Below are 20,171 nucleotides of genomic sequence, written 5' to 3' on the forward strand. Positions count from 1 at the left end.
ATAAAAAATAAAATGAATTATTTTCCTTTCTCTAATTTTTTTTTCTTTTTCCAAATTTTTATTTAAATTCCAGTTAACATACAGTGTAATATCAGTGTCAGGTATACAATACGGTGATTCCACACTTGCATATGTGCTCATCACAAGTGTTCTCTTTAATCTCCACCATCTGTTTCATCCACCATCCTGCTCACCTCCCCTCCAGTAAGTCTCAGTTTGTTCTTTCTAGTTGAGAGTCTATTTCTTGGTTTCTCCCTAGTGTTCATTTGTTTTTGTTTCTTAAATTCCACATATCAGTGGAATCATGTGATATTTATCTTTCTCTGACTGACTTTTCACTTAACATAATACTCTCTAGCTCCATCCATGTCTTTGCAAATAGCAAGATTTCATTCTTTTTGATGACCGAGTAATATAATATATATATATACATATATATATATGCTTCTTATGTACATCTTCTTTATCCATCCATCTATTAATGGGCACTCAGGTTGCTTCCATATGTTACCTATTGTAAGTAAAGCTGCAGTAAAAATAGGGGTGCCTAGATCTTTTTTGAATCCGTGTTTTTGTTTTGTTTTGTTTGGGTGGGGGAGGGGTAAATACCCAGTAGTGGAATTACTGGATCTGATTATATGAGGAACCTCCATACTGTTTCCTACAGTGGCTGCACCAGTTTACATTCCTACCAACAGTGCACTAGGGTTCCTTTTTCTCCACATTCTCACCAGCACCTATTATCTCTTGTCTTTCTGATTTTAGCCATTCTGAGCACATTTTTTTTTTTTTACTTTCGGGTGCAGTAGAATGTTCCAGGCTCCCATTGTACTTTCCTGACCCCCTGGAGTCAGCCATTTCTCCAAGATGTCCTGGTTTTGTTCAGTAGAGAAACTAAGATCTGAACTATAGGAGCACTTACTGCTTCTGGGGGTAACCCTGCTCCCAGACCACCTTCAGTGAATGGTAGGAACCATCTGTATATTGTGCACATACACAATTGCAGCTAGATTTGTTTCTGTAACTAGCTGTATAAAACTGAAAACCACAAGGGCCCCCCTTGGTTGGATTGGATAGATAAAATTTCAATCCCAAACCCACAAGATCCACTCAAGATTTTACACTTTTCCCTTGTACCCTCCTTTACTGACAGTGAGAACCTGGCTCCCACTCTCCTCAATATATGTATTTACTTGCTCGTTCAGCCTATATTGTAGTCACTCTTCCAGCCATGCTGGGTGGATATGCTGCCTCCCTGCTCTTGCTGTGCAGGCACCAGCGACCACAGAGCTCACACTCAGCTGCTCTAACCCCTGCTGGCTGGGATTCCAGCCCTCACCTTGGTGAATTGCTGGGTAACCAGTAGAGATAAGTAGACATTTTGCATAGTCATATTAGATTATATTGGAAGGAATATCTAAATGTGTTTTTTAGCATCCTTACCTCATCCCACCAGCCTCTCTCACCCCAAACTTCCCAACTTTAAAATAAGTATAAATTGAGAAATCTCATATACTTTGTGGCTTTAGCCATATGCAGTTTCAAACCTATTGCCTGTTGTTTGCTTTCTCTGTCCCATCAGGTTCACATTATGACTTACAACTGCTTAGATTGGTGTTTTGATGCCAAAGCAAGTATCAGCATGTTTTTCACTAATGTATTTCTGAATTAAAATTTTAAGGTTTTTTGTCAGCAAGAATAATAAAATACTGAGTGGACTTCAAATCAGATGTGACGCTTTCATGTGCGAAGTCTTGAAACAGAAATCTCAAAAGTGCCAGTTAGGTTACACAATTATAAGGACCCTGCAAAGAGGGTAAGTTTCTCATTTCGCTGGTAGTGAGAGGCAGTGCAAGCTGCAAGGTGATGATTAGCGTGGGTGTCACCCTGCCAGGTCACGGAGCCGGGGAACAACCCATGTGTACACATTGCATTTTTTTATTCCAAATTCATAGATATTTAAAGTTCTATGCCAAAACAAACAAAAGCTAATCTCTTCATTCTATATAATCTTCCTATTAATGTGGCAAATTTCAATTAAGTTTAACTCTCTATCCATTTTATATCTATTTCATTTCTGACCCTCAGAATCCCAGCTGCAAATTTGTATCTCCAAAGAGTCCTGCTATTAATCTACTAAGTAGGTTAATTCTTGAACTATAGAGTGGTCACTGCAAGTATCACAGGCACTAATACACTAGTATTTTTACCAAAATTATATCTGTACAGAAAGGGAACAAATGCAGAAAACAAATAATATGTTCTTGACTGCTGCATAAAAACTACCTCAAAGTTTAGTGTCTCTAGCACAGTAAGACCTTATTCTCTCGTCCTTATTTGTGGGCCAGTAATTCAGAAGCAACTTGGCTGGGAAGTTCTAGCTTGAGGTTCTTATGAGGTTGCAGTTTTATGTTTCCTGCAGCCTCTGTCATCTGAAGCCTTGACTAGGATTAAAAGCTCCATTCAAGATTGCTTACTCATGTGGCTAGTGAGTTGCTGCTCAGGGTTAGGTCTTCTTTCGTTTCTACTTGAGTGCCTCTCCATTAGGCTGTTTGAGCTTCTTCATGGCATAGGGGCTGGCTTCTCAGACCAGGGATCCCAGAGACCAAAGTAAAGCCTTTAACGCCTTTCATTACTAAGTCCTGGAAGTCACAGACACACTGTCACTTATGCAATGTTCTGTTGCACAGGTCAGCACTGATTCAGTGTGGGAGGGAACCACATGGTATGAATAGCAGGAGGAGATTTATGGCTGTCTTGGAGATTGGTTACCATAGTTTGTCCTCTGAGACACAAAGATTCATGTCTCTCCCCACATGAAAAAGTACCCTACTTCCTCCCAAGACCCCTTACAGCTTCATTCCATTAAATGATCTGCTCAGAATCCAGCAACTCATCATCTGAGTCAAGTTCATACCAACCCGAAGTTCCTAGGAAAGTCTAAGAACAAAGGAAGTTGCTTAGATACAGCTTCTTGTCTGAAGACCTGTGAACGAATTGTGTACCACCACACATCCAACATATGATGATCAGATAGGCATAGAGTAACCACTTTAGACTTTCTGGTTCAAAAGGGAGAAATAAGAGGTACACAGAAGTAACTGGCCCATAGTGGTTCTAAACTCCAATCAGGTACATGTTGGTGATTCCTGGATTAGGACTCACCCCTAATATTTCTTGGAAGTGTTTCTTCATGGATCTTGGCTCTGCCCTCTGGTTACAGTTCTATCACTCTGACCAATGCTTCATTTTTATGTAAAAAGTAGGCTGTGCCTATAGCTGCATAGTTCCTGCCTGTAGAAGTTTAGAGCCTAAAGATGTAGCTTCCTTCTGTACCATCTCTGTCTCCTTTTTAGTCCAGGATGGTCGTGTTCCCAGAATCATGACTGTTGTATAATTTGTGGGTTTCCTATGAATGTTATTGTGGTTTATTCCATTAAGCAAAAGCCACATCCAGAATCTGATGTAGATAAGGGTGTTTTACATTGGACTTCCGCTGACATGCTAAGGGAAGAATGCCCTTAACATTATTAGAACCCCTGTTGCTTAACTCAGTGAATCTGTAAGACATACCAATAAGATGTCTAGCAGTTCTCTAGTCTGAATGAATGCTTCTTTGAGGCACCACCTAATACATTTTGGAAGTCTTAAGATGGATATCACAGTCACACCTCATTGCTAGCTTTACATTATGTTTTACTGCTAGTTGATCTTTGCCTGAAAGTGACCTCAATTTTAGCATTTTTACCATCTGGAGAGCCTAGAACTGAGAAAATAATACTTTATTTTCAAATCCACCAAGTCCTGCTGTCTTTGGATTTAATGGTTTTCCTTTAGTCTTTCTCTCTTCTTTTTCCTATAGATAGATGTTCAGAATTTTGTGCCTGAAATGTCTTTAGCTAGGTTACCTAATGCATTAAATATTATTTTTCCTTCCCATATTATCATGGTGTTATTAAACTTCCTGCTGCAGCATAACCAGGCTCCAGTTTTCTCTCATTTCTAATCACATTCATTCTTCACTTTCCTGTAAGCCATTACTGACGACCTCCTCAAGAGCCATCAGGCTTCTGCTCACACTCCTTTCAAGGCCTCTCCCACTTACTTGTGCATACCAATCCCTAGGTTACTGCCACATTTTTAGGTTTTGTTGCAATTCCCCTCCCATACTAAATTTATTACTAGGTACTCATTATTGCATAAAAAATCACCCCAAAGTTTAATAGCTGGAAACCATGATTTATTATCTCTCGTGGGCTTTTCCATGATTGCTCATGAAATGATCAGTTAGCAGTCAGAGACCAAACCGGATACTGGCATCAGAAGTCACACACAGCCACCACTTAATAGTTTTCCACCGACCAGAGTCAGCACTAATTCATTGTAGAAAAAGACTATGAAAGGGTGTGAATACCGGGGGGCAAGGATTAATGGGCTTCCTCTTGGAGATATTAAAGATAATGCAAGGAAAGGAAAAAAAAACCACCAAATTTTTAATGGATATGTAGTAGTTTGTCTTATAATTATCTTCTCCTAGAATGTATTCCATGTAGAAAAGTGAAGGCACTTGACAATTTCAAACTCCAGAATTTATCAGGGCTAAATAGAACATTGTTATGAGTGACTGATGAAGTCTTGTTTTATGAACTTAATTATGTCCAATTCATAGTAATCTGTGTTACGCAGCTGCTTTGTTTCAGAGGTCTTATTCTCACAAACAGACCTACACATTTTGAAATATTTCAAAGCTAGTGTGGATATTTAGAGACTCCCAAGTACTCAAAAAACAGAACCAAATGATTGTCTTGTTAAGAGTAGTCAATAAAGTTACAGCTGGATGTTTTCTCTCTTCTAAGTTTAGACATTATATTTCATTCAATTTTATCTTGATTAAACAGATTGAAAATCATATGTATGCATACAACTACTCTAAATGGGCCACTTATCTAAGATCAGCAGTTTTCTGAGGAGTCGAACTTAATGAAAATGACAAAAAAAAAATGTGACTTAGGGAAAAAATGTATATGCCATATGTTTGACATTGGATGTAGAGTCTGATATATATATATATTTTTTTTAAGTCAAGAAATTGATTTAAATAGAACCTTGTTTTTAAATAGTAGTGTGTTGATGGAAAATGATACATGGCTCTGTAATTAACTCTTAAAGGGAATTCAAATGATAATTACTAGACTTTACATACCATACCCCATTAGTAATGGAAGAAAGAAGGTTTCTATTGTCCTAATTTATTATTACTAATCCAAAAGGACATCTACAAAAATTACTTCATGGTCAATTTTTCAGAAAAGTTTTCTCTTGGAAATTTATTTTTATCCACTTAATGACACATCTTGATCACAACCCATTCTGTATAAATTTTTCTATAGCTACAGTATTAGACTGAAATGAATATGTTATAATAACTTCAGAATTCTAAGCAGACAAATTAGTACAGTTCAGATTTGCTCTAGTAGGTAAACTTGGTGTGAGGAACAATATAAGAAGTAAACGCTTTTTTGAGATTTTTCTGGAGATACTTAATGGGATAAAAAAATAGTTTTTCCTGTGGCTTACAAATTTAATACACATAGTAAGAATTATGCCTTTTTCTATTAAAATGGTATAATGTAGGTAATTGACTGGTGTTGCTGTTTTAAAGTTGTGGTAAAATTTTTAATGTTTGATTTTAAACTTCATATGTATATATTCCGTCCCTTAATAGAACCACTAGTATTTATTGCCTTTTTCATTTATGCTCCCTATACCCTATTAGCTATATAAGATGGATATTCAGAGGAGGGTGGCTGAGCCTTCTTCCTAATTTTTTTTTCTTTATAATGTTTCTTTGGATTTTATAAATTGAGAAATCATTTGTAATGCAAATATCTCTTTGCGTTGAGTTAGACAATCCATAAGAAAAATCCATCATAATCGATAATAGTTTAGCTTCTTGACATCTGAAGAACAGGCCTGTAGGGAACCAAGAAAATAGAAGTAAATATTGAAGGCATAAAAGAAAGGTGGTGGGATAATTGGGATAGGTCTGAAGTTTTATGTTTTAATCTCTGAAGAGAGAATCAGGTGAGGAACTGTAGCAGTGAGTCTATAAGAGCAGAGGAACAGGGAGATGTGCAAAGTGAGAAAGAAAATGCCACAGATAAAATAGGAGGCATGGTGGCCCCCCAGAGACAAACATTGGCCTGGGTTCAGCCCTGCCTTCTTCCTCCTGAAATAATATGCTTTCTCAAAAGATTCCATTCTTTTACATTGAGTACAACGTCAACAAGGATCAACGAGACAGGATGGCTGTGGTGAGGGAAACCACCTGGAGGAATTAGTGGGGCACACCGTACACAGAATATAACATTCCACTTCTTCTCTCACAGGTTTTCTGAACCAGATGAATAACTCCAGTCACTCCGTCCTTCAGCCTTCATTCCAAGGATGCATGCAGCTCATCCAAGTGGACGACCAACTGGTGAATTTATACGAAGTGGCTCAGAGGAGGCCGGGCAGTTTTGCAAATGTCAGCATCGACATGTGTGCCATCATTGACAGGTACGCAGTCGTTCATCCGACCTCAAATTGTCCCCACTTTGTAATTTTGCAAGCAATGGCTGAGTTATGAAGGAACTTGGTCTATTTTACATTTTGCTTCCTACACTCAGAAGCAGAAATGTCCCTTATCTCCTTGTCTTGGTCACGACTCATCCTCAGCATATTGTCCCCTCTGGAGCCCTCGGCTGAAGGAAAATACACTTTTAAAAATATTGGCAGGCAGTATGGGAATTTACTGAAGCAGAATATTTAATGTAATTGAGTCTGCTTACAAAATATATATGCTGAAATATTGCAAAATCTAATCTGTATTCATTTTTGCAAATCTAAGGAGGAACTTTTTTTTATAGAAACTTAGTTGACTTTTCACAGAGCAGAAAGATACAACTCTTACATGAAGTATTATGACATCATTACTTACACTAACCTTGATATACTTCTAAAAAGTCCCTTTCATTCCACCATAAAAAAACCTTTTGAGATATCTCATCCATAAGTGAACTATAGCTAACTTTGTGTTGAATCTAACCTGGTGAATTTAGGTGACTTTCTAAACTGTATTCAAATCTTTTATGAGAAGGCTATCTTATGCTGAAGAATAATTGTATTAATTTTATATTTGGGAAGATGAAAGCTTCAGAAGTCCCAGTCTGCCCCCAACAAAGTGCAGACCTTCATTCTCTAACCACCATATTTCATTTAAGAAGAGATCCTTAGGAAAGTCATTCAAAGACATATAATAAATCTTAAAAATATATAAAATCATCTATAATGCAGTTAGTCTGCTTCTATATAATCTCAATAAAATTGTATCCATGTGAATGGTAAATGACAGCTCAAATAGTGGCTATAGAATGTGACTTTTTTAAAGCCTGATATGTTTATAATAAGACCTGATAACCTAGCATAGTTCTCATTTCTATTACATGTTTGTAAATACTCATCCTGTTGGCCTAAACAATTTATATTTAAACAAAACAGTGAACAATTTTAATGGAAATATCTTCCTAATTTTTGAACCAGCATTAATGCAATAGGTATTATTTCTGCCTAAAGCAAGGGGTAGCAATAATCAGAAAAACTGAGAGATGAATGTTTTAAGATTATATTTCTGATATTTGATATTTCTCTATAAAATTCTATTAATTGTTTTCCATACAGGAAGATTTTCCTTCTTAGTAATAGGTATACAGCATATTGAGTAATTTTAGTACCTTGTCCATTTTCCATATCAGTAGCTTTAATGATACAACGATTTCTGTCAATAACACCCAAGTTAATTCATTCGGCTTTTGTAAACAGGCTAGATTTTTATGGTGATGTTGCTATTTCACTTCGAACAGCATGTATCCTGGACATTATATTTAAATTGTTTGCTAGCAAAGAACTACGAGTAAGACATTGAGACTTTAATATTATACTTCCATGGAGAGAGTAGGCACTAAATTGGCCCCAAAAGAATGAATAGGATGTTTGTAAATGAAAAGAATGACAAATATCATTTCTGATGAGAAGAACAATGCAAGAAAAGATGAAGAACGGGGAATACAGATTTCAGTTTTTGGCAGATACAGGAATATACAAAGCATTTTTTTTCCATAACGATCAGTCTCATTGTCGACACTGCCAAGTGTCCTATACGTCTTTTATATCCTCCAGAATGATAACCCAGAAGAGTAGTTATGGGAAAGTAGTCACCTCTGACACATCACATGATTCTTAAGTCTATTAGGGAACCTATTTTCTGCTTGCTCTATTTTTAGAAGGTAATGACTTATTTTTTCCTAAATTGGTGTATAATTGACATGTAACACTATATTAGCTTCAGGTGTATAACATAGTGAATTGATAATTATATGTATTGCAAAATGATCATGTATATTATTAATTACCTTATGTATATGACATAAGCTTATGTATATTAATTACCAATATGTGAAAGAGCAAGTTTCTTTATTCACCTAAAATGTTTCCAGTTCAAAATCTTACTCTGTGAAGTGTTGTATTTTTGTATATATGATTTGGGACTGTATTCATCTTATTCCAGCCATCGAGGAGCTCATTGATGACTCCCCCTTAATCTTCTGTTTTTCCCTGTGAGAGTAGGGGTTTTAGCTTGTCCTCATATAACAGTGACCCACCAGAAAACTGTAAGGATACATTCCCAGCCCATCTCTGGTTTGATGTTTTCCTTCTCACTAACTTAAACTTTACAACTGCCCAATCTCTGCCATTTTATTTTCAAACTATCTAAATTTTCCCTAAGTAAGCCTACGCCAGCTCTTTCTTACTTTGCTACTCTCAGATTTCAGCTTGATTGATTTGAGTGCTATTTTTGGGGGAAAAAAAGGATAAATGAGAACATAGGGCCAAAAAATAAAAAAGCTACCACAGACACAATTTTTTATGAAATGTTTGGCGATGATAGGAGCAGCTGCAATGATTTGATGAGTAGAACTTAGGGAAATAGTTTGGGGGAATGATTGTAAAGGGGTTTTGCTGTGTGTTGTACTGGAATACCCTATGATTTGAGCTTGCTTCTTTGTGTGTGGATCTACATGTGGCTTGTTTTACTTGTTTGTTTTCTGAGCACAGCAGTGAACCAAGAAAAAAGCAAGCATGCCAAACTAGAGAATTAGTCATTCAGTAGTATTTTCTGATGTAGCCATGGTGCCAGATACTGTTCTAGGCACTTAGGATGCATCACTAAACAAAACATACAAAGATCCTGTACTTGTAAATCTCACATTCTGCGGAAAGCAGAAGAAGAACACATGTAATAAATAAGTAAAAAATCATAGTAAGTTAGAATAATTAAGTGCTATGAAAAAAAAAATAAGTAGAGCAAATCAAGGAACACTGGCATTCCAGGAGGTTGAGGTGTTGGGTTGCAGTCTAAATGGGTTGGTCAGAGTTAGCCTTCTTGAAAAGATGATATTGGTTCAAGACCTAAAAGAAGTCACAGAATTTGCCAATTCTGTTGGCAAGAAAATAGGCATACAGAGAAAACAGTCAATGCAATTAAACAGCCTGGCATGATCTAGGATCAGCATGGGGCCAGGGTGGCAAATTTGGAAGAACAAGGAATAGAGTTCCGGGGAAAGGAGGCCAGAGAAGTTCTGGAGATCTGTAGGTTATTTAAGCAATTTGACTTTTATTCTGAGGGAATTAAGGAGCCATTGCAGGTTTCAGAGTAGAGCAATGACGTGATCTAGCTTACAGTCTAAAAGGATAACTCAAAAAAAAAAAAAAAAAAAGAATAACTCTGGCTGTGGCAGGAAAAAAGGTAGAAGCAAGAAGCCTATTATCACCTCCAGGTGAGAGGTGCTGATGGCCTAAGACCAGGGTGCTGACATAAGGGGTAGTGAGATGCAGTCAGTTCTAAATATATTTAGCAAATAGAATCAATAGGAGTTTCTTGATGGATTAAGCATTAGAGGATTATTTAGTATACACCCAAATTATTTAGTTTAAGCAGCTGGAAGGAAGGAGTCACCATCTCCCAATGGGAAGACTAATGGTAGGGAAGATTGGTCAAGGATTGAGGAAAAATATCAGGAATTCAGTGTTGGGCATGAATTTAAAGGTCTGCTAGTGGCTGTGACAGGAAAGTAGTTGGATATATGTCAGTAAGAAGTGTGTATCTGCAGATTACACAATAAAATGCTGTGTCTGATGAAATCTCCATGTTTGCCTGTTGAGCGCCTCTGGTTTCTTTAACTATATTTCATAAATAGCTATAGACCTGGAAGGGGAGACGGTGAATAGTGGGCAGAAATCCTCTTTCAACATTGGAAGCCTGTAGTTTTACCCTTTGAAGGATACCCTGCTCTTAGGGAGGAGGACCTTCATCAAACTTCAGTCGCTAGAAGAGTCTCTGAAAATGAAAAAAATATCTAGCAGATAACTTCTTTGTTTCACCTGGGTGACTGTCATCTCTAATCTGCTTCTGGTGCCCTTGCTTTGTGGACTTCCCATAGCAAATGTCTCCAGGTGTCCACTCAACTCCCAGTCTCAGTCCAATTCTAACTTCTTTGTAGGTGTGAACATTAAAGAACAAAAAAGCTTATAAAATACCCCCAGTTAGGTTTGGTCACTTCCTCCCACAGGATATCACAAAGGGGGAATTGTGTGGGGTTGAACTGGGAGTGAGCACCGGGGGGTCCTGGCAGGTACTGGTCATAATCTGTAAACTTAGGAGAGTTACAGTTACAGGCTGTGAGACTTGTGAATCCACGTGGAGGTACTGTTTGATTCACTTGTCTGTGATTCTTACCCAGGACATAAAGGATGAAGGAAGTGGTGTTAAAATATTTTGAGTTTAAGTAGGTGGTGTTCATGACCTGTCTGGCAAAATTTACCTGTTTTGTGAGTAATATTAATAATACAATCCATCAAAAATAATAATAATAATAATACAATCCATCTTGTTAATTGTGATTTTTTTAAAGATTTTTTTTATTTATTCATGAGGGACACAGAGAGAGATGGGCAGAGACACAGGCAGAGGGAGAAGAAGGCTCCCTGTGAGGAGCCTGATGTGGGACTCAATCCCCAGATCCCAGGATCGTGACCTGAGCCGAAGGCAGACGCTCAACCCCTGAGCCACCCAGGTGCCCCTAGTTGTGATTTCTGTATCAATCATAAAGCCACCCTTATAGCTTAGCTCCAGAGAGATATATTTTCTTGGTCGTCGTCAAGAATGATGATGTGACACATCTCATCTCACTACTAGGAGGTAAGCAGAAGTCAGCTGTGGTATTCTTGAGGAAGCTTTTAGTTTCTTGATACAGATGTCACTCCTGCGCCACTGTCCTTGTTCAGATGCGTGGAGCTGTATGAGCAAGAACTCAAATGAGCCAGAGTCAACAACCACTCCTTTTTTAAGGGAAGAGAAGCATTTTCTGTTTATTTAAGTCACTGTGAGTCAAGTTTTATCTTTGTTGGAGCCAAAAGCATCTGCCCTTTCCCCATCCTCCACTTCTTGAATCAACCAGTGCATTTTTTTTTTCTTTTTTACCAGAACACAGAGGAACACCGTATTTCCAAGTATGGAAATGCTTTTGAAGGAGAAGATGGTAAATTTATTTTAGGATATATTAAGCTGCATGCCAGTGACATCCCCCAGAGACTGAAGTTTGGGTACCAAATGGCCATTTAGAGACCAAAGCACATTCATCCTGTTAGAAGCAGCAGCTGGTAGAAAAACTAGTAAAAGTAGTTCATTAGAATTAGAATCTTCTTTACCTTTCGCATAAGCTCCCTTGTAAATATAGTAAGAAACAAAACCAATAAATATTCTGGGTAGCACAGAGAAGGGAAAAGGAAGAGTAAATATCCCAACTTAACCACAGCCTACGAAATTACCCCTTGAAAAACTGAATAGACCAGATCCTATTGTTGAGTTAGTAATTAAGTCTTCATTATATTTTTGGATGGAAGTGCATAATCACAGACCCAGTTTTTATTTTTTAGTTGAGTGCTTTCTTTTCAAGAACATCTACCCAGTTTGATTTTTTTTCCTTGAAAGAAAAAAAAAAAATATATATATGGATTGGATATATATGGATAGACATAGTGTCTGTCACAAAACTAAGCTGACTGTGTTGTAAAGATGAAGAGCAAATAAGTACAATCATACTATCAGTTCAGAAGGAGATTGTGAGTTTCTATAAAAGCAAGTTTAAAATTTACAGTCCTAACTTAGATGAAGAACACATGGAACATTATCTTCTAAAATGGATCTTCATTTGCTCATTAGCTCTCATTTCTACACAGTGGCAGAAAAACAACTATTTGAGCACATACATTTGGAAATCCTAATAACTTTGTATATGTATTATGTATTATATGCATTTGTAATAACCAGTCGATAAGGGATTCAAACTTAGTCCAAAGTCAAACTCCCTTTTTGGACTACTGTCCCATTTTGAGTGGCCTTGACCCCTCCAGCATGAGTCTTGGTTCAGGATCAGACAACTTACTTGTCATGGGGTCTGTTCCACACGCTCTACTCAAGTTCCTTATGGGCTCCCCTGTGAGTCTCCAGCCCCCTGAGGCCTCTGTCCCAGCTGCTCACTGCTTTGGCAGCCATTTCTGCGGGCCATGGAATGATGCCTTGGGTATTGCTGAGCCCAGAATTTGAGATCCAGTGTGACATGATAGCCCTTCCCAGTTTGTCTGGGACTGGTGCATTTAACATCAAGAATCAAGGGCCAGAAGCAACCCCTCAGCTCTGGATAAAGCCATGGTTGGCCACTCAAGATGTGGCACCCTCTGCCCTCCTTCTCCAGATTCCCTTTTCCTGGCCTGTCAGCCATCTAAACATTTTAATAGACCTCATAGGGACATGCTATGATTTCTTGATCTCTTGTAAACTGCATACAAGCTGAAATGAATGATGGCCTGTGTGAATGGGTGGGTGTTCGGTGGGAACAGCTACACTAGGCCCCCCTCTGCCTTAGTTTGTCATGCTTCCACATCTACTCTACAGCACCCGCCACAGGCTGACACAAGGCCTCTATAAATCAGATTCCCAAAGGCAGAAAGCAGGGCACAAACTACCCCTGTCATAGAATGTCTAAGTCTCTTGAGATCCATTCAGTCAACAAATACCTACTAAAGATCACATCACATCACATCACATCCCTCCTGAGACGAATGCTGAGATGGTAGGGGAGGGTCACTGATCAGAACTTCGACTGTCTCTATACTTTGGGTACACCTCTTTTTTTTTGCTTTCAGTGGCCTAGCTCTTTCAAACCAAAAGCTTCTTGGTTTTAGACAATCTTGCTGAAATTGAATCCAGATGACAACTAACTTTTGTTCGGCCCAAAGGCCAGAGGTACATGCTCCCAGCCCCCACCCAGTGTGACAGTTTCATTGACCTTCTGAGTCAACAGCCATAGTGCAAGAAAAATTTCATGGAGAATAAACAAAACCAAAACTTTGAATTGAAATACCTAAAAATTATTTCCACCATAAGAAAGGGAAGGCCTGTCTCACAAACATGGATGTTTCTGTAGTGACAACATTTATGCCAGATGTTCTTTCTCTTTCACTTGGTTCTTGCTAACCACAAACTGCCAGCCTCAGGTCTAACACCTTTTCATACATTTGTAGGCTGACCATCCCCTTCTGTTGTTTCTTAAAAAAATGTTCATGTCCTCAGTTAGGCTGGTGTCAAGCTGTGCCTGTAACTTCTTTTACGTTAGGAGAGATTTTATCTTTTACCATTAGGTTCTTATTGCTACAACTCCACTTTTCTGGGAATATCTCACATTTACTTCATGGTAATTCTGCAAAAGGGGTAAAGGAGACCAAAAGCCTCTCAGGTAAACTACACATTATTCAAAACATTGTGCCTTGTTGAATTTTGACAACGCTGTGACAAATCTCATCAAACTCCAAAGGGGGAAAGAGCAGATTGGCTGGAACTTATTTGGGGAGAACTGGAGCCAATAAGCAATTTTTCAAGTGTGAAGCTGGATTTCCTTTGGGGGAAAACACCCTTAGGATAAGAGTTATTCAGGGTCCTAAAATCATATCACCAGATCAAAATAAACAGAAAAAAGTCAAGTTACATAAACCAGCTTTATTTTCCTACATGACAGATTGTATTGTGATGACAGTTCATATTGTGATTCTTTATTATAGATAGTCTTTCTCTTTACCTTATCTCCCTTTGTTCCCTATCTTGGACTTCATTGATTTTATATTCCTGTTTATACTTAAACATTTAAGCCATAGTATTCTATCTAACACAAAAACACAAGTTCAGTGACCCGAAAGTGTCACATATCCAGGTGAACCCACATGCGAGTCAGTTGCCTCTCTGAAGTGGTTTCAAAGTGGTTTTATTTTTAAGTACAAATAGCGTATGAGGGTGACAAAACTTATTAAAAAAAAAAAAGAAGAAGAAGTACAGTAGTGAAATGCCAGAGGAGATAACTCTCCTAGGAGAAAAGGGAGAAGAAAAAAGTTGAATTAACCATTTTAAGATTCAACAGCAGCCTTATTCTTCTTTGATGTATTGCATGTATTAGGACAAAAGAAACTATATTTGCTTTTGGCGTGGCATATAGCTGTGCTTTGACATTTAAATCCCAGGGAAGGCCTAGTGCATAAAAGTAATGTCAGAAAAACAGTTATGTGTTTGAAGATAAGCAAAGAGCAAAAAGAGAAATAATTTTCTTAAAGATTTTATTTATTTGAGAGAGAGGGAGACAGCATGATCACAAGCAGAGGGAGGGGCAGAGGAAGAGAGAGAAACACGTGGGGCTCAATCCCAGAAACCTGGGATCATGACCTAAGCCGAAAGCAGGCACTTAACTGACAGAGCCACCCAGAAGACCCAAAAAGAGAAATAATTCTAACATATAGTTAAATTCAACTCTAGACAGATTGAAATGAGTTATTATATTTTGTTTTTTTAGTTTCTTGGCTTTTGATATTAGATTAGCCAAAAAATAAAAACAAAAACAAATAATTAGAAAATATGTATTTAAAATATCTGTCTTAACAGTATTTTCTTCTTAAGATAATGCTTTGGTCAATTACTTGGATGTATTGCAAAATTTTTATTGATCTCTGAGAATTCATTCAGCTGCCCTCCCTGTAAAGAACTTCACTCTCTATTCTCTTTGTAAAAGACAGAGAGTGATACCTGTAGCCTGATGGATGGAGAGTCCTTGAGCTAGTAGCTAAGGCTACCATCCTTGCTCTGTTGTACCTTCCCACGTGTTGTGTGGGAGTCCATTGTTCATTCCCAAATGTGTTAATGCAAGTCATACTTGTTATTGTAATAACATGGTCTAATTAAGTACAAAACATGTTTTCAAATGAATAGAGACAAAAAGAAATAATTTCCATTAAAACCAAATTAAAAGGTCTTAGAAAGTGGCTAAAAACAAACAAAACCCTCAGTGTAGATATGGACAAGCCAACTATAAACATTTGCAAAGATTCATGGGTTCTTCAGTGTTCCCTGTACTTTAAGAAATCAAAACTAAAAAAATAAAATAAAATAAAATAAAATAAAATAAAATAAAATAAAATGGAATAAAAACTAGAAGTTGAAGGTGATGCTTTACAGAAGTGGGTCTGCAGAAAGACTGGTGGGTTGGAATTGTGGAATTCCGATCAGCAGGCCCAGAGCAATTCCCTTGGGCAAGTGACTCATTGAATTTACAGGATGGGGGGGGGGGGGGGAGGTTAAGTTAAGTTAAAGTTGTTAAATTATGTATTCTTGTAATGATGTCTTTCTTTACTTTATTAAACTCAGTATATTTAAGACTTTGTTCTCTAATCTGAAAAAAATGAGATTAGAATTCACTTTTTCTTTTTTCATTTGCTTTCTTCATTCCAAATAATGGAGAGAGTGGGGAGAAGGGCAGTGGAGGAGAATTTGCTGGAGGAACTTGAGGAGGGAGGGTGGTGGGAGGGAGGACAGAGCAGGGCAGGAGGGAGGAAGGGCAGGAGGGAGGAAGGGCAGGAGGGAGGAAGGAAGGAAGGGAGGTAGAATTCTGAAGTCACATTGCTTTCTAGTATGTTGGTGTGGGACATTTTCTACTTTCATTAAAACATAAACCAGAAATAAACATTAAAGACTGTTGTCTATTTTTATAGGAGTTTAAAAATGGTATTTTCTTTGAAATTTTCCCTTTGCTATTTAAATGATCCATAACTGGAGAGGAAGGAGAAAGGAGTCATAGATTTTTCTATGCCAGAAAAAAAAAAAAAAAAAACACTTTTATTAAGACTTGGGACTCGCCATCATTTTTATTTGACTTGTTAATTGAACAGAAGTACTTCCTCTTTCTGTGGTTGCATTTATATTACCTGAAACTAGTTTCAAAAGGGCAACAAGCTTAGCTTTTTAGATAACATTGTCTAAAATTATGTAAGGCGCCCATTGCTGTATTAGAGATAAATACTTCTTCATCATCTATGTCTATGAATTCATTGAGGAACTTATTAGAGCCTGAATCTCATTTTGTTTACCAAATTCTGCTCACATCAAAAAGAATGTTACATGAGCAAGGGAGGAATGCAGCTGGAAGAGGTGGGGAATGTGTGTGTGCGTGTGTATGTGTGTGTGTGTGTGTGTGTGTGTGTGTGGACTGTGGTTTAAGAGTGAATCTGTAATAATTTTTAACAAATAAAATGTAATATCTTAAAAGGGTTTCTTAACTAGCAAATAGGTTGGTTTAAATGGATTTACCTAAAATTGTGATAAGGATAGACTCTAAGTGCCATACATCATTTGTTCATAGGATTAATTTTGTTTGCCTTTAATAAGTGCTGCCTTTATTTTTTTTATTTCTTTAAGATTTTATTTATTAATTTATGAGAGACACAGAGAGAGAGGCATAGACACAGGCAGAGGGAGAAGCTGGCTCCACGCAGGGAGCCCAATGTGGGACTTGATCCCAGGACCCCAGGATCATTCTCCTGAGCCAAAGGCAGATGCTCAACCACTGAGCCACCCAGGCGTCCCCAAGTACTGCCTTTAAACTTCAGTCCAAAAAAATAAAAATAAATAAAAAATAAAAAACAAACTTTAGTCCAGTGGTTTCCTGATCTTGGGGTCTTTGGCATGGTCCCCAAATGACTTCATCAACATGCAAATTACTTTTATGGACATACTCCTGTGATGACCCTCTCTGGGCAAATCAATGTGATACCAAAGTGAATTGTTGTTGTTTTTTCTTGAAAGTTTAAGCATTCAGAAATGAAAGGGGGATGTAAAACCTCTGACATTGTAAAGAGTGACATTTCTGAAGTTGGCTAGACACACCATGCACCGAGAGGCCCATCATTCCTTTCACGTGGTTATTCTAGTGCATTAACTCAAGAGACATTTCTTAATATCCTGGGTGGGTCAGAGCACTGCCACTGGCCTACCAAAAGATGCAGAATAGAATCTCTTCTCACAGGGAATATACGAATTTAGCCAGGGGAATAGGAAACATTCATAACATTTGTTTAAGAGCTATATTAAGAAGCACATGCTTCTGGATCACTGCAGAGAAAGGTTTCTAAGGGAAGGTACTGCAGGGGAAGACTGCTGGGGGCCACGGCGGCTGAAGGAGGCTTTGCAGAATGTGTCAGACTTTAGAAGAAGTGTAGCCTCATGACAAGAAATAAAGGAAAAGAACATGCCACGTGAAAGCAGGTGAGCAGAAGTGCAGAGACACAGATGACCGTGTCATCTATTTTTGAAACACTGAAGTGACCATTTAGACTAACCAGAGCAGAAAGTTTGCGTAGGGGGTCATTCATTCATTCATTCATTCAGTTGCCCATTCATTCCACAGTCATTCATTGATTACCTCCCATGTGTCAATGGTAGTGTTAGTTTTGATGGATAAGACATAAATTTAGTCTCTTTAGTAAGAGACAGGCATTAAAAAAACACAATTATTGAAAAAAAACAGAAAGTATGCACAAGGGATGGCAGCTATAATTCTGCCCTGGGGTTTTCAATGAGGATGAAGGAGATTGCACACAGGAGCCGTTTGCAGATACCTAGGAAGGGCATTCCAGCTGGATGGGAAGCACGTACAAAAGACCTTGGATGTGAGGAAAAGAGAGACTTGCAGGGAACTCAAGTAGTTAAGGTAGGACCTTCCAGAGATTGACAGTTCTTCTTAGTAGGAGGCTAGAAATTTAGTGTGAAGGTCTGAGGCTAGAAATTTAGGGAGAACATATTGGGAAAGGGTCTACTAGAAAAATTTTAATTTATCCTCTAGGCAATTCAGGAACTATTGAAGGACTTGCAGGGAAATAAACTTTGCATTATTGACATTTGCTCTGATGATCTGAGCAGAGGTGTTGAGAGCCTAAACTATTGGTGTAGTGATACAAATAGATGGAAAAGAGTAAATCCAAGGTGTTACAGGATTTGGAGTAAGCTCATTAGATGTGGAGGTCAGGAAGGTATTGGTGGGAAAGAAAAACTGGTTTTAGAGAGAGAAAAGGCATGCACGGCAGACGGATTTACCTTCACAAGTCTCTGAACGGTGTCTTAACTGAGTATTTTTTTTTTTTTTTTTAGTAATGGGTATATCAGTTAGAGTAAGGTTCTGCTGGGATCTAGAAAATGGTGAGATTTAGTAGTAGCAATTGAGCGTTTGAAGGAGGTCAAAGAGAGGAAGTTAAAAGAAGCACAGGTGGGGATCCCTGGGTGGCTCAGCGGTTTAGCACCTGCCCTCAGCCCAGGATGTGATCCTGGAGTCCTGGGATCGAGTCCCACGTCAGGTTCCCTGCATGGAACCTGCTTCTCCCTCTGCCTGAGTCTCTATCTGTGTGTGTGTGTGTGTGTGTGTGTGTGTGTGTGTCATGAATAAATAAATAAAATCTTAAAAAAAAAAAAGCACAGGTTATGACAAGGTGAAATAAAGAGGAAGGTGGTGGAGACCAGAGCCGTACTGTCCAGTATGCATTCACTAGTCAAATGGGGGTGCTGGGCACTAAAATAGAGGAAGCTTCTATCTGAGCTGTGCTGTTTGTGTAAAATCCACCCTAGGTTATGAATACGTAGTACAGATAAAGGAATATAAAATATCTCAATAATTTTAATTGTTTTTGTTTTTATATTAAGTATATTACTAAAATCTATTTTACCTCTTTCTCTTTACTTTTTAAATGCAGTTATCATAAAATTTAAAATTACATGTGACATGTGCTTCCCTTGGCATTTCTTTTGGACAATGCTGATCTAGAATCTCTAGGTGCTTTGCAGCCAAAAAGGGCTCTCCAGCTCCTGTGCTGGTCTTTTCCAAAGGTGACTTTAAAGATTCATGCAACTTCTGATAAGACTCAATAAGTTGTCCTTTAGAATTATTTTATTTCAGAGACAATGGAGATTCCCAGAAGGTCTGTGAAACTGGCATCATTCTGAAATTCGCAGTCCCTTTTAATTAGTTTGAAGTTTCCTTAAGCCCTAAATCTACTTGCAATACCATCTCCAGAGAAAATCTTTACAGACTTAGAAGCCAGATGTGTTGGTTTTCTCCTGAATATTAATTCCCTATTCATTAAAAATAAAATAAAAAGTTTTCAATAAAAAGAGGCCTAAATCAAGTAGACAATATTTTAGTTGAGCACAAGTTAGAACTTCTTGTTTCAAAGATTAATTTCCTTCCGCTAAAATATCTGTCATTCATTCAAATGTGTATAAATCAACATCTGTGGAGTAAACGGTTGAGTATCCATTAGAAATTGCTTTCAGGTTCTAGGAACAAAGATCCAATTATAGTTTTTTCAGACAAATCTGAAATTTCTTATTTTCCATGTAAGATGTCTGATAATAGACAATCCAAGCTTGTATGGTGACTCTCAAAAATAAAGATCCAAACTCTAACATTTGCTCCAATTTCCTTAGCTCGTGATTTCCACTCTCCTGGTCATAAAATGGCTGCTAGAACTCCAGGTATTTCATCTGCTTTTCATGAAGAAAGTAAGAGGGCCCACTTCCCCTTTTAATATAGCTTCTCAGAAGTTCCATGCAACACTTCCGCTTTCATCTCATCAGCCAGATTCAGTCCTGACTACAGTGAGTTACAAGATAGAATAGGAAATCTAGTCTCATTCTGGGTAGTCTGTGC

The 20,171-nt window shown here is 37.9% G+C and overlaps 1 protein-coding gene across 1 annotated transcript in view; it reads left to right on the forward strand.

Annotated features, from left to right (window-relative positions):
- The window catches only part of CNTNAP2 (contactin associated protein 2), a 1,951,553-nt gene that overhangs the window by 1,115,941 nt on the left and 815,441 nt on the right, over positions 1-20,171 (forward strand). The window contains exon 10 of the mRNA XM_041753355.1: positions 6,390-6,561. Within this exon, the coding sequence (XP_041609289.1) occupies positions 6,390-6,561 (172 nt within the window). The remainder of the gene's footprint in view (positions 1-6,389; positions 6,562-20,171) is intronic.

The sequence above is a fragment of the Vulpes lagopus genome, chromosome 4 (assembly GCF_018345385.1).
Source record: "Vulpes lagopus strain Blue_001 chromosome 4, ASM1834538v1, whole genome shotgun sequence".
NCBI classification, from domain to species: Eukaryota; Metazoa; Chordata; class Mammalia; order Carnivora; family Canidae; genus Vulpes; species Vulpes lagopus.